Raw genomic sequence first — 13,218 nt, 5'->3', positions numbered from 1 at the left:
TCTCCTGATGACATGTTATCTCCCCTGACTGCTTGTTATCTCCTGATGACATGTTATCCCCTGACTGCTTGTTATCTCTCCTGATGACATGTTATCCCCTGACTGCTTGTTATCTCCTGATGACATGTTATCTCCCCTGATTGCTTGTTATCTCTCCTGATGACATATTATCTCCCCTGACTGCTTGTTATCTCTCCTGATGACATGTTATCTCCCCTGACTGCTTGTTATCTCTCCTGATGACATGTTATCTCCCCTGACTGCTTGTTATCTCTCCTGATGACATATTATCTCCCCTGACTGCTTGTTATCTCTCCTGATGACATGTTATCTCCCCTGACTGCTTGTTATCTCTCCTGATGACATGTTATCTCCTGACTACTTGTTATCTCTCCTGATGACATGTTATCTCCCCTGACTACTTGTTATCTCTCCTGATGACATGTTATCTCCCCTGACTGCTTGTTATCTCTCCTGATGACATGTTATCTCCCCTGATTGCTTGTTATCTCCTGATGACATGTTATCTCCCCTGACTGCTTGTTATCTCCTGATGACATATTATCCCCTGACTGCTTGTTATCTCCTGATCATGTTATCTCCCTGATGTTACTCTCCTGATGACATGTTATCTCTCCTGACTGCTTCTCCTGATATCTCTCCTGATGACATGTTATCTCCCCTGACTACTTGTTATCTCTCCTGATGACATGTTATCTCCCCTGACTACTTGTTATCTCTCCTGATGACATGTTATCTCCCCTGACTGCTTGTTATCTCTCCTGATGACATGTTATCTCCCCTGACTACTTGTTATCTCTCCTGATGACATATTATCTCCCCTGATTGCTTGTTATCTCTCACGATGACATGTTATCTCCCCTGACAGCTTGTTATCTCTCCTGATGACATGTTATCTCCTGACTACTTGTTATCTCTGACCGATATGATCCTGACAGCTTGTTATCTCCTGATGACATGTTATCCCCTGACAGCTTGTTATCTCCTGATGACATGTTATCTCCCCTGACTACTTGTTATCTCTCCTGATGACATGTTATCTCCCTGACTGCTTGTTATCTCTCCTGATGACATGTTATCTCCCCTGACTGCTTGTTATCTCCTGATGACATGTTATCTCCCTGACTGCTTGTTATCTCTCCTGATGACATGTTATCTCCCTGACTGCTTGTTATCTCTCCTGATGACATATTATCTCCCCTGACTGCTTGTTATCTCTCCTGATGACATATTATCTCCCTGATTGCTTGTTATCTCTCCTGATGACATGTTATCTCCCCTGACAGCTTGTTATCTCCCCTGATGACATGTTATCTCCCCTGACTGCTTGTTATCTCTCCTGATGACATGTTATCTCTCCTGACTGCTTGTTATCTCTCCTGATGACATGTTATCTCCCCTGACTGACTTGTTATCTCTCCTGATGACATATTATCTCTCCTGACTGCTTGTTATCTGCCCTGATGACTTGTTATCTCCCCTGACTGCTTGTTATCTGCCCTGATGACTTGTTATCTCCCCTGACTGCTTGTTTTCTCTCCCGATGACATGTTATCTCCCCTGACTGTTTGTTATCTCCCCTGACTGCTTGTTATTTCCCCTGATGACATTTTATTTCACTGTTACAGACTGTGGGCTGATGTCTTCCGTGTGCATGGAGATGGCGAATACATGCGATGGCAGCGTGTGTCCGATGACGTCGTCCCAATTAACATCACCTGCATCGAAGACAACCCGAATACTATCTTTCAGATAACTGCCTACAATCGGCAGGTGGAGAAGATCTTCGATGTCAAAATTATACAACCTGGTAAGTGGAGGCACTGACGAAATAAAGAGGTCATGTTGTACAGACACTGTTTGATGGAAGCTGGATGACAGGGACAGGGTATTGTAAATAATGTCGCAGTTGGTGTGTAGCAGATCATAATCGCAATGGCTCTGATTTAACATGGTCTGAGGGACTGTACATGTATTATGGGGGGATTGGTCAGTGACATTAAACAAGGAAGGACTTCCTGTGCTGGTATCTCAAACTGAGATAAAAAAAACTTGTTTTTTAATTTTTCTCCAAAAAGAAAATAGTGGGAATGATAAAGGATGATCTAGACTCTATTCTGATTATCTTTGTCTGATGACTTGATATTGAGCGTTCTTCACCTGGGTCAGAGTGTATGAGAATAATTCACTTGTGACTGATAATCTGTAATTCATTCATTCAGTTATTGTCTGAATATGTATGTCGCCCTGAAGGGCAGATACCGTAAATATTACATGACCGGGAGCGATATGATGGTATTCACAGGTCACACATATTGTATTTGTAATGAAGAGGACAGGGAGGTCATGTCATTTTCTTATCACTTTACATGTATATAACCAAACAGTCTGTGCTTGCCCTTATTAACTTATGACAGGGATTCCACTAAGTTATTATCTTGACCTATGCTGAAATTAATCACAGACCATTATGCAGTTAGAATGCTTATGGTTCAGGATATCACAAATTACAGCATCTTCCTGTACCAAGGGAAGGCAGTTAACTGACAATAAATGTCTGGTTTCCGCCTTTACTGAACACAGCTAGAATTTAGTGTTGCCTGATTTTTGCACTTCCAGTGATACGGCCAGTTGTGTCCATTCTGTCTCTCCTTCAGACCAGTCAGATTCCAGCTCTTATATTACTTGCAGTTATCCCAAAATGGCGGCCTCCAGTCAAGATGATTGGAGCAATAATCAATATCTGTATTGTTATTACACAGGTCTTAACACACGAAATGGATCAATTACAAGCTTAATTAAATCATGGAATGATTTGGAAAGTATCTATTAACGACAAGTTGGCAATATACAAGTCAACGGAAATCTGCATGATTGTCTCCATGATGATCTTGTTACATCATTTTCACCTGACTATGCGTAGACTAAAATGTTATCAAGAAATTCCAGCTTAGGTGTGGCAAACTATTTATCTTGTGTGATAGTTTGATGAGACTGACATTTTCAGTCAAACATCTGGTTTTATGTCGCAAGCATGCTTTTTGTGTGTTTTTCACAAGAGAAGCCCACGTAAATGCATGTTGATATATCATGTGTTTCCAGGGTACAGTTGTCTCCAGCAATGGATGCTGGTCATAAGAGCCAACTCTAGATAGTGTCGTCAGGAATATTGCTGTGTAATATAGATGTCTCCAGCAATAGGTGCTGGTCATAAGAGCCAACTCTAGATAGTGTCGTCAGGAATATTGCTGTGTAATATAGATGTCTCCAGCAATAGGTGCTGGTCATAAGAGCCAACTCTAGATAGTGTCGTCAGGAATATTGCTGTGTAATATAGATGTCTCCAGCAATGGATGTTGGTCATAAGAGCCAACTCTAGATAGTGTCGTCAGGAATATTGCTGTGTAATATAGATGTCTCCAGCAATGGATGTTGGTCATAAGAGCCAACTCTAGATAGTGTCGTCAGGAATATTGCTGTGTAATATAGATGTCTCCAGCAATAGGATGTTGGTCATAAGAGCCAACTCTAGATAGTGCCGTCAGGAATATTGCTGTGTAATATAGATGTCTCCAGCAATGGATGCTGGTCATAAGAGCCAACTCTAGATAGTGTCGTCAGGAATATTGCTGTGTAATATAGATGTCTCCAGCAATGGATGTTGGTCATAAGAGCCAACTCTAGATAGTGTCGTCAGGAATATTGCTGTGTAATATAGATGTCTCCAGCAATGGATGCTGGTCATAAGAGCCAACTCTAGATAGTGTCGTCAGGAATATTGCTGTGTAATATAGATGTCTCCAGCAATGGATGCTGGTTATAAGAGCCAACTCTAGATAGTGTCATCAGGAATATTGCTGTGTAATATAGATGTATCCAGCAATAGATGCTGGTTATAAGAGCCAACTCTAGATAGTGTCGTCAGGAATATTGCTGTGTAATATAGATGTCTCCAGCAATAGGTGCTGGTCATAAGAGCCAACTCTAGATAGTGCCATCAGAATATTGCTGTGTAATACAGATGTCTCCAGCAATGGATGCAGGAATTATAAGAGCCAACTCTAGATAGTGTCAGTCAGGAATATTGCTGTGTAATATAGATGTCTCCAGCAATGGATGCTGGTCATAAGAGCCAACTCTAGATAGTGCCATCAGGAATATTGCTGTGTAATACAGATGTCTCCAGCAATGGATGCTGGTCATAAGAGCCAACTCTAGATAGTGTCGTCAGGAATATTGCTGTGTAATACAGATGTCTCCAGCAATGGATGTTGGTCATAAGAGCCAACTCTAGATAGTGTCATCAGGAATATTGCTGTGTAATATAGATGTCTCCAGCAATGGATGTTGGTCATAAGAGCCAACTCTAGATAGTGCGTCAGGAATATTGCTGTGTAATATAGATGTCTCCAGCAATGGGTGCTGGTCATAAGAGCCAACTCTGATAGTGTCGTCAGGAATATTGCTGTGTAATATAGATGTCTCCAGCAATGGATGCTGGTCATAAGAGCCAACTCTAGATAGTGTCGTCAGGAATATTGCTGTGTAATATAGATGTCTCCAGCAATAGGTGCTGGTCATAAGAGCCAACTCTAGATAGTGTCGTCAGGAATATTGCTGTGTAATATAGATGTCTCCAGCAATGGATGTTGGTCATAAGAGCCAACTCTAGATAGTGTCGTCAGGAATATTGCTGTGTAATATAGATGTCTCCAGCAATGGATGTTGGTCATAAGAGCCAACTCTAGATAGTGCCGTCAGGAATATTGCTGTGTAATATAGATGTCTCCAGCAATAGGTGCTGGTCATAAGAGCCAACTCTAGATAGTGTCGTCAGGAATATTGCTGTGTAATATAGATGTCTCCAGCAATAGATGCTGGTCATAAGAGCCAACTCTAGATAGTGTCGTCAGGAATATTGCTGTGTAATATAGATGTCTCCAGCAATGGATGCTGGTCATAAGAGCCAACTCTAGATAGTGTCGTCAGGAATATTGCTGTGTAATATAGATGTCTCCAGCAATGGATGTTGGTCATAAGAGCCAACTCTAGATAGTGCCATCAGGAATATTGCTGTGTAATATAGATGTCTCCAGCAATGGATGTTGGTCATAAGAGCCAACTCTAGATAGTGTCGTCAGGAATATTGCTGTGTAATATAGATGTCTCCAGCAATGGATGTTGGTCATAAGAGCCAACTCTAGATAGTGTCGTCAGGAATATTGCTGTGTAATATAGATGTCTCCAGCAATGGATGCTGGTCATAAGAGCCAACTCTAGATAGTGTCAGTCAGGAATATTGCTGTGTAATATAGATGTCTCCAGCAATAGGTGCTGGTCATAAGAGCCAACTCTAGATAGTGCCGCCAGGAATATTGCTGTGTAATATAGATGTCTCCAGCAATGGATGCTGGTCATAAGAGCCAACTCTAGATAGTGTCGTCAGGAATATTGCTGTGTAATATAGATGTCTCCAGCAATGGATGTTGGTCATAAGAGCCAACTCTAGATAGTGTCGTCAGGAATATTGCTGTGTAATATAGATGTCTCCAGCAATGGATGTTGGTCATAAGAGCCAACTCTAGATAGTGCCGTCAGGAATATTGCTGTGTAATATAGATGTCTCCAGCAATGGATGTTGGTCATAAGAGCCAACTCTAGATAGTGCTGTCAGGATGGATGCTGGCCAACTCTAGATAGTGGCGTCAGGATGGATGCTGGCCAACTCTAGATAGTGGCGTCAGGATGGATGCTGGCCAACTCTAGATAGTGGCGTCAGGATGGATGCTGGCCAACTCTAGATAGTGGCGTCAGGATGGATGCTGGCCAACTCTAGATAGTGGCGTCAGGATGGATGCTGGCCAACTCTAGATAGTGGCGTCAGGATGGATGCTGGCCAACTCTAGATAGTGGCGTCAGGATGGATGCTGGCCAACTCTAGATAGTGCCGTCAGGAATATTGCTGTGTACAATAAATGAACAAATGCAGCTAATGTTGCTGGAAGTCCTATCAGACCATACCACATTTCAGAGGGGTTGTGAGAATGAGTGTGTTTAAATCACATATCGTATCTGCAAAATTTTATTCATGTTATGGGTTGAAACACAGTGTGATCAATTGATAGAAATTTCATATGAAATTGCTGGAATTCAGCAATAAGTATGTGAGAAGTGGGACACTTTTTATCAAGACTATGGTAAGTGCCTTGTTGAATGAGCTGGGAAGATGAATATTGGCCATCAAAACGAGCACTGTGGGAGGAGAGTGTCAGAAACTCAACATTAACCAATGATCTAGGAGAAGTATGGATTAAGTCCAAGATAATGTTGGACATCTCAAGCCTTTAGTCAGAGACTTACAGTTAACAGTATAACAAGCAGTGGGTGATCTGTAACTCACAGTTATGTGGGCTCCTCCATAAGATCGAATGTATTAACTTCTGATATTTGCACATGAGCATTTAACAGTTCTCTAAGCTGAATGTTCAGGCATCTTATAGTGGTGGTAGTTAAGAGAAGAACGACATGACTCCGTCACTGTTCAGGATCAACTGATAACGTTAAATCACCACTACAAAGCAGCTCAGGGAAACATTTTGCAGGGGTGACATTTCATACAATCATCTTCATTTTTCATGGTTCTTAAAATGAAAATGTGTAATCTGAAGTAGCAATAAAACATTTATGGATTGTCTAACAATGATTGTGATTGAAAAATCAAAATCCATGCTGGAAATTGGGTCTTAAACTGTTCATTCACAAACTCTTTGATGTATCAGTGCATCACATTGTCATTTAAAGGGGACTGTGCTCCATAGTCAGGAGGCAGGGTCTAACTGTTGTACTTAGTGGTACATGTGAAATTGTAACATTGTCTGTTTGTAATCAAGGTAATCATAAACAGCTTGAGTTGTCTACATCAATACACAAAGGGCTGTTTGAACAATTAACATCAAATTTGATGGGACTGACCATTGTGCATAATCTAGCCTCCCTTTAATGAAAAAGAAATTGGGACGGTTGGTACGTCTGATGATGTATCGTCAAATTCATTTTTTATCTTATATATATTTAATCTGACACATTAAACCTGCCTTGGCAGGAGTGTTTTTGTAGTCATTAAACGGACATCATTCTGAAGTCTGCAGAGTAACCAGAGGATGTCTGTTGGGCCGACCCCATCCTTTACCGGGCTGTCTCTAGCTGCTATGAGACTGTAAAACAAGATTTAATTGGCCTTGACTGAAAGTTAACATATTTTAGCACACATTTCACCCGTATGTTGTACATCCTTTGTGCTATGATAGTGTGACATCTGTACAATATAGCTTTTTGAGATTTTGGAATTATTTCAATTTGTGAACATGTACAGGTAGTTGTAACTTATGGTTTGGGTGACTAGACAAAAACAACATAAAAAACCTTTCTTTTCCTCAACACAGCTCACAAGGATTATGCTGGGAGTTGTTAAGACAAGGTTTCACATGTTTTGTGGTAATATAAGCAGTTATTATTGATTCTGGTATTGTTCTGACATGATGATCTGACTGCCACAAGCTGTATGACATCTCTTCCCTGTGGTCCATCCTCAGTAAACAACCTATTGATGTTCCACCCTCGGTACAAAGTCCTATTGATGCTTAACCTTGGGTACAAAGTCCTGTTGATGTTCCACCGTCGATACAAAGTCCTGTTGATGTTCCACCCTCGGTACAAACTCCTGTTGATGCTTCGCCCTTGATACAAAGTCCTATTGATGTTCCACCCTTGGTACAAAGTACTGTTGATGTTCCACCCTTGGTACAAAGTCCTACTGATGTTCCACCCTTGATACAAAGTCCTATTGATGTTCCACCCTTGGTACAAAGTCCTATCGGTGTTCCATCCTCGGTAAGATTTCCTAGTGATGTTCCACCCTCGGTACAAAGTCCTATTGATGCTCCACCCTTGGTACAAAGTCCTGTTGATGCTCCACCCTTGGTACAAAGTACTGTTGATGCTCCACCCTTGGTACAAAGTCCTATTGATGTTCCACCCTTGGTACAAAGTCCTATTGATGCTCCACCCTTGGTACAAAGTCCTGTTGATGCTCCACCCTTGGTACAAAGTCCTATTGATGTTCCACCCTTGGTACAAAGTCCTATCGGTGTTCCATCCTCGGTAAGATTTCCTAGTGATGTTCCACCCTCGGTACAAAGTCCTATTGATGTTCCACCCTTGGTACAAAGTCCTATTGATGCTCCACCCTTGGTACAAAGTCCTATTGATGCTCCACCCTTGGTACAAAGTCCTATTGATGTTCCACCCTTGGTACAAAGTCCTATCGGTGTTCCATCCTCGTAAGATTTCCTAGTGATGTTCCACCCTTGGTACAAAGTCCTAGTGATGTTCCACCCTTGGTACAAAGTGCTGTTAATGCTCCACCCTTGGTACAAAGTGCTGTTGATGCTCCACCCTTGGTACAAAGTCCTATTGATGCTCCAACCTCAGTACGATGTCCTAGTGATGTTCCACTGTCCTTCTCTCACATGTAAAAAGTTTCCAATGTAATTATTTGACTATGTGCAGAAGAACCAAATGTGATTATCCCAAGAACAGAGAACCTGGATCCTTAATTTAATACTCCCTGGCTGAAACAGGATTTGTCGAGTGAACGTGACGAGAGTTGTACGACAATGCATACATCATCATATTCAGCTGTCACTATGCATGGCTTTTTATTTCAATGGCAGTAACAATTTGATTTGCTGCGAACCCCTTTGCTGAAGATGTTGTTGTTGAAGCTGTCCCGATTGCCAAGGCAAGGCTATCGCTCAATTTCCTCTTGAGTAAATTTTCAGATCATTGATTTGGTAAACTTTGCCAATTCATAGCCTGATATAGGGAAAAGCCAAATGATGAGAGACACATATTAGTCATGTGTATCGGAAGACGTAAGTCCATCGACATGATTAATTAGTCTTGCAGGAAAAAAATATGGTCAGGATTTCCCGCCAGATTCAACGATCTTTTTCCTAGTTGTGTTGCAGTGTGCAAAATAAATATTTGTCAATGTGCAGGAGAGTGATGTGAAGACCTTATTTGCTACAATCGTTTTTCAGGAACCATCATCTGCCCTGCCACTGAGTGTTTTGTTCACTGGAAGGATAGCTCGAGCCAGTGCGAATGGGGCCTTAACTTCCAAACACCTACTGATGCTTGTAGATTCAAGGATTGCTGCTCTGTAAGTAGACTGACTGTAAATGTTGTTCATCATAATCATGTGTACATAGCTATTGTGACTAACCATGAGGCACAGGAAGTGTGCTTATCCTGGCAGGAGATCAGACAAGGGGAGTTAACTCTTGCATGGGTGTATTCTCTACATGTCTGTATACTGTGTTACAACTGCAATTACATCTACCATGTACTACTACGCCTACTACTGATGTGACTACTACTACTACTGCTGTACTACTACTACTACTACTACTACTACTACTACTACTACTACTACCACTACTACTTCTACTACTACTGCTGCTGTGACTACTACTACTACTACGACTACTACTGCTGTGACTACTACTACTACTACTACTACTATCCCAACACAAGCTGAATTCGACGTTCTGGTGATTTCAGCGATTGCATTGCACGCACTATATTGGGGGAGTAAGTGTGTGATCGGAGTGCACAAACAGTTTCACTGGTAGGGTGGGTGCCTAGTCGCTGTCGTGAGAAATTTTATTGACAATGGAAATCAGGAAGTAAAGTTATATGAAAAGCAAACAAACATCAATATTATTTACCCGAGATAGTTAATACCACTTACGATGCAAAATCAGTTCCCTTTATAACAAAAAATAGCAAGCGAAAATTCAGTTAGATCAGTCGTCTGCTGGTGACAGGCAATATATAAATGGGAAGCCACGTGATCACAATACTCCCTCGCAGTGCGGAGCAAAAAGTATGGCTCATCATCGAAAACCCATACAAAATACCCGGATGTTACGAGCGGCAACAGTTTCGCCGATACGATTCCATCAACGCTACTACTACCACTACTACTACTACTACTACTACTACTACTACTACTACTACTACTACTACTACTACTACTACCACTACTACCACTACTACTACTACTACTACTACCACCACTACTACTAATCCTATTACTACTACTTGATAATAAGGAAAAGCCAAATGTCATGTTAGTTTCATACTTTAATATGACTGTCTCAAAATAAGGACTAACTCTGACAAGCTCCAACATCTGACTGACGCTATTGGGTCATGTGTCCCCTTGTCAACATTTCCCCATGAGAAGCACGTGGTTTCTGCAAAGTAAGAGGTGTTTTAACATGTCACAACCCTAAACTCCTCTGTTGTGTTTTGGCATGCAAAACCCTCCAGAACTCTACTAGTTCTACAACTGCTGCTACTACTATAACTACTACTATAACTACTACTACTACTACTACTACTACTGCTACTGCTACTGCTACTATTACTACCACCACTACTACTACCACTACTACTGCTCTTCCAACTGTGACTATTGCTACTGCTATGCTCCTGTTATCTACTGTGCTGGAACACTACAATAAAAATACACTTGGCATATCAAGGTTGTATTATTTTCATGGGTTAAAGCTGAAAGCAACCTGCTACAATATTTAATAACATGTTTGTCCCTGCTCTGTCCACCAAGGTGTCCTATACACTGAGATTCAACAGCTGTTACACCTTTTTTATCCTCAATAGCTGCAGATGTGTCTTGATGTACAAGTGATACTGCTCAGAATAATGATACAAACATAAATATTGAACAAAACTAGTTAAGGATCATAAATATTTTAGCAATATTTTTATGAAATTGTGTTTTCAGTCTTCATTACAAAAATATATAACCTTTAAAATATGTGTGTTCCCCAAGTTGTTATGTTATACAAATACGATCCTGAAATAATAATTCCTTTTGTGGTTATGGCCGGTTGAAACGTTTTGATGTAAGCTGCAGATGTTTGCATGAATACATTAGGAAATATGCAAGAATTGTGACAGTGGTTAAAACATGTCCAAACTATATATATAGTGGCATGGAAAACGGCCACCATTTCCAGGGAGACAAAAAAGAAAGTGTAGGAAAAGCAGTAGACTTGCACAAGATAAAAATTAAAAGTTTAATGATAATTTCTAAAAGATAATAAACAGACAGGGTGCTTCCACTTATCTAGACTTGCCTCCTCAAAGGATAGAATTACTATACATCCATGGGCTCAGCATTCAGTACAGCCTTGGAGCAAGGCTTGTAAAGCTGGTTCTGTACAAGCTAACATGTAACCAATGCAGTTAATATACCTCATTATTTGGATAGCTATTTTTACCTGGTGTATACTCAGTGATGCTTTCATGTGGTGCAACCAGCCATCCCATATGTTATCTCTACATGTATTGAAAAGAGATGTTAAATGTAATGCAAGACCTCATGAGTGGCAGAAAAAAACTGCACTTCAATTTTTGGTATAATTTTTTGTCATGATCTAGCAAGTTTAGAATATCATTCTGACAACATGGGAATTCATTTCTATGGGAACTATTTGTATAATTTTCTAAAATAGAAACTTTTGAAATTCTTACATGACACTTTATTGTAAGAATGATAAAGATGCATACCTTAGTTGCCTGTAGATCGTTGATTTTCACCAGAGTTATTTTGTGTGAGTTATATGGAGCAGCTCACCCCAATGATGTCTGAGATCAAATATATCGACAGGAGTTGATCAAACATTTAAATTTATGTCAATGGTTGTTAGTATTGTAGTATCAAAGGACACTTGTGTGAGATTTCATATCTTATCTGAAATTATTCTTCCAACTTTTCAGTTGTAAAGAGTAAACAATAGTATCTTCAGTGTTAATAGCACAGCCCTCCAGCTTCATTAGGAATGAGTTTAGTGATGTATAATCACTGATTACATCACAGTGATGTTGGAAGCATTGTGATGCAACTCCATTGTACCAATCTCATTGTAGCAATATCTCCTGTGAAGGCCAGTTTGTATTTTTTGCAAATACAAGTATACTTTGTATGTGTCATGTGATACACAATAATTGTGTTTGTGTCATGTGATACACTGATGTGACTGGCATGTGTCATGTGATACACAATAATTGTGTTTGTGTCATGTGATACACTGATGTAACTGGTATGTGTCATGTGATACACATAAATGATGTGTTTCATGTGATACACATAAATGATATGTGTGTCATGTGATACACTGATGTAACTGGTATGTGTCATGTGATACACATAAATGATGTGTGTGTCATGTGATACACTGATGTAACTGGTATGTGTCATGTGATACACATAAATGATGTGTGTGTCATGTGATACACTGATGTAACTGGTATGTGTCACATGATATGCATAAATGATGTGTGTGTCATGTGATACACTAATGTAACTGGTATGTGTCATGTGATACACATAAATGATGTGTGTGTCGTGTGATACACTAATGTAACTGGTATGTGTCATGTGATACACACAAATGATGTGTGTGTCATGTGATACACTGATTTGACTGTCATGTGTCAGGTGATATGCACAAATGATGTGTGTGTCAGGTGATATACTGATTTGACTGTCATGTGTCATGTGATACACATAAACGATGTGTGTGTCATGTGATACACTAATGTAACTGGCATGTGTCATGTGATACACATAAATGATATGTGTGTCATGTGATACACTGATTTGACTGTCAGATGTCAGGTGATACACACAAATAATGTGTGTATCATGTGATACACTAATCTAACTGGCATGTGTCATGTGATACACACAAATGATGTGTGTGTCATTTGGTACACTGATTTGACTGCCATGTATCATGTGATACACACAAATGATGTGTGTGTCATGTGATACACATAAATGATGTGCATGTCATGTGATACACTGATGTGATTGGCATGTGTCATGTGATACACATGTGTCACAGTTTAATGGTGTCTGTATGAGAGGACTTCATTTTGAATTTCAATGGAAGACATTTATGTAAATGTGAAAAGGCAGAAAGAGGTTTTCAAGCTTCTTATTGGATTAGGGCTACATCAAGTCGATAACTACTGGACGTGTTTTCAAAATGAAGCACTGACAATATAAAACTGGGGTGTAAGGGGTGAACTTTACTGTCA

At 40.2% G+C, this 13,218-nt stretch overlaps 1 protein-coding gene across 1 annotated transcript in view; it reads left to right on the top strand.

Moving 5' to 3' along the window:
• LOC124267260 overlaps positions 1-13,218 on the top strand; it is a 219,708-nt gene that overhangs the window by 97,839 nt on the left and 108,651 nt on the right. The window contains 2 exon segments of the mRNA XM_046702172.1: positions 1,650-1,831; positions 9,123-9,244. Coding sequence (XP_046558128.1) covers positions 1,650-1,831; positions 9,123-9,244 — 304 coding nt within the window.

This window comes from Haliotis rubra, unplaced genomic scaffold (assembly GCF_003918875.1).
Source record: "Haliotis rubra isolate DU_JTF1 unplaced genomic scaffold, ASM391887v1 Scf130, whole genome shotgun sequence".
Lineage (NCBI taxonomy): Eukaryota > Metazoa > Mollusca > Gastropoda > Lepetellida > Haliotidae > Haliotis > Haliotis rubra.
The sequence above is the reverse complement of the archived record's forward strand: the minus strand, read 5'-3'. Positions and strand labels throughout refer to the sequence as shown.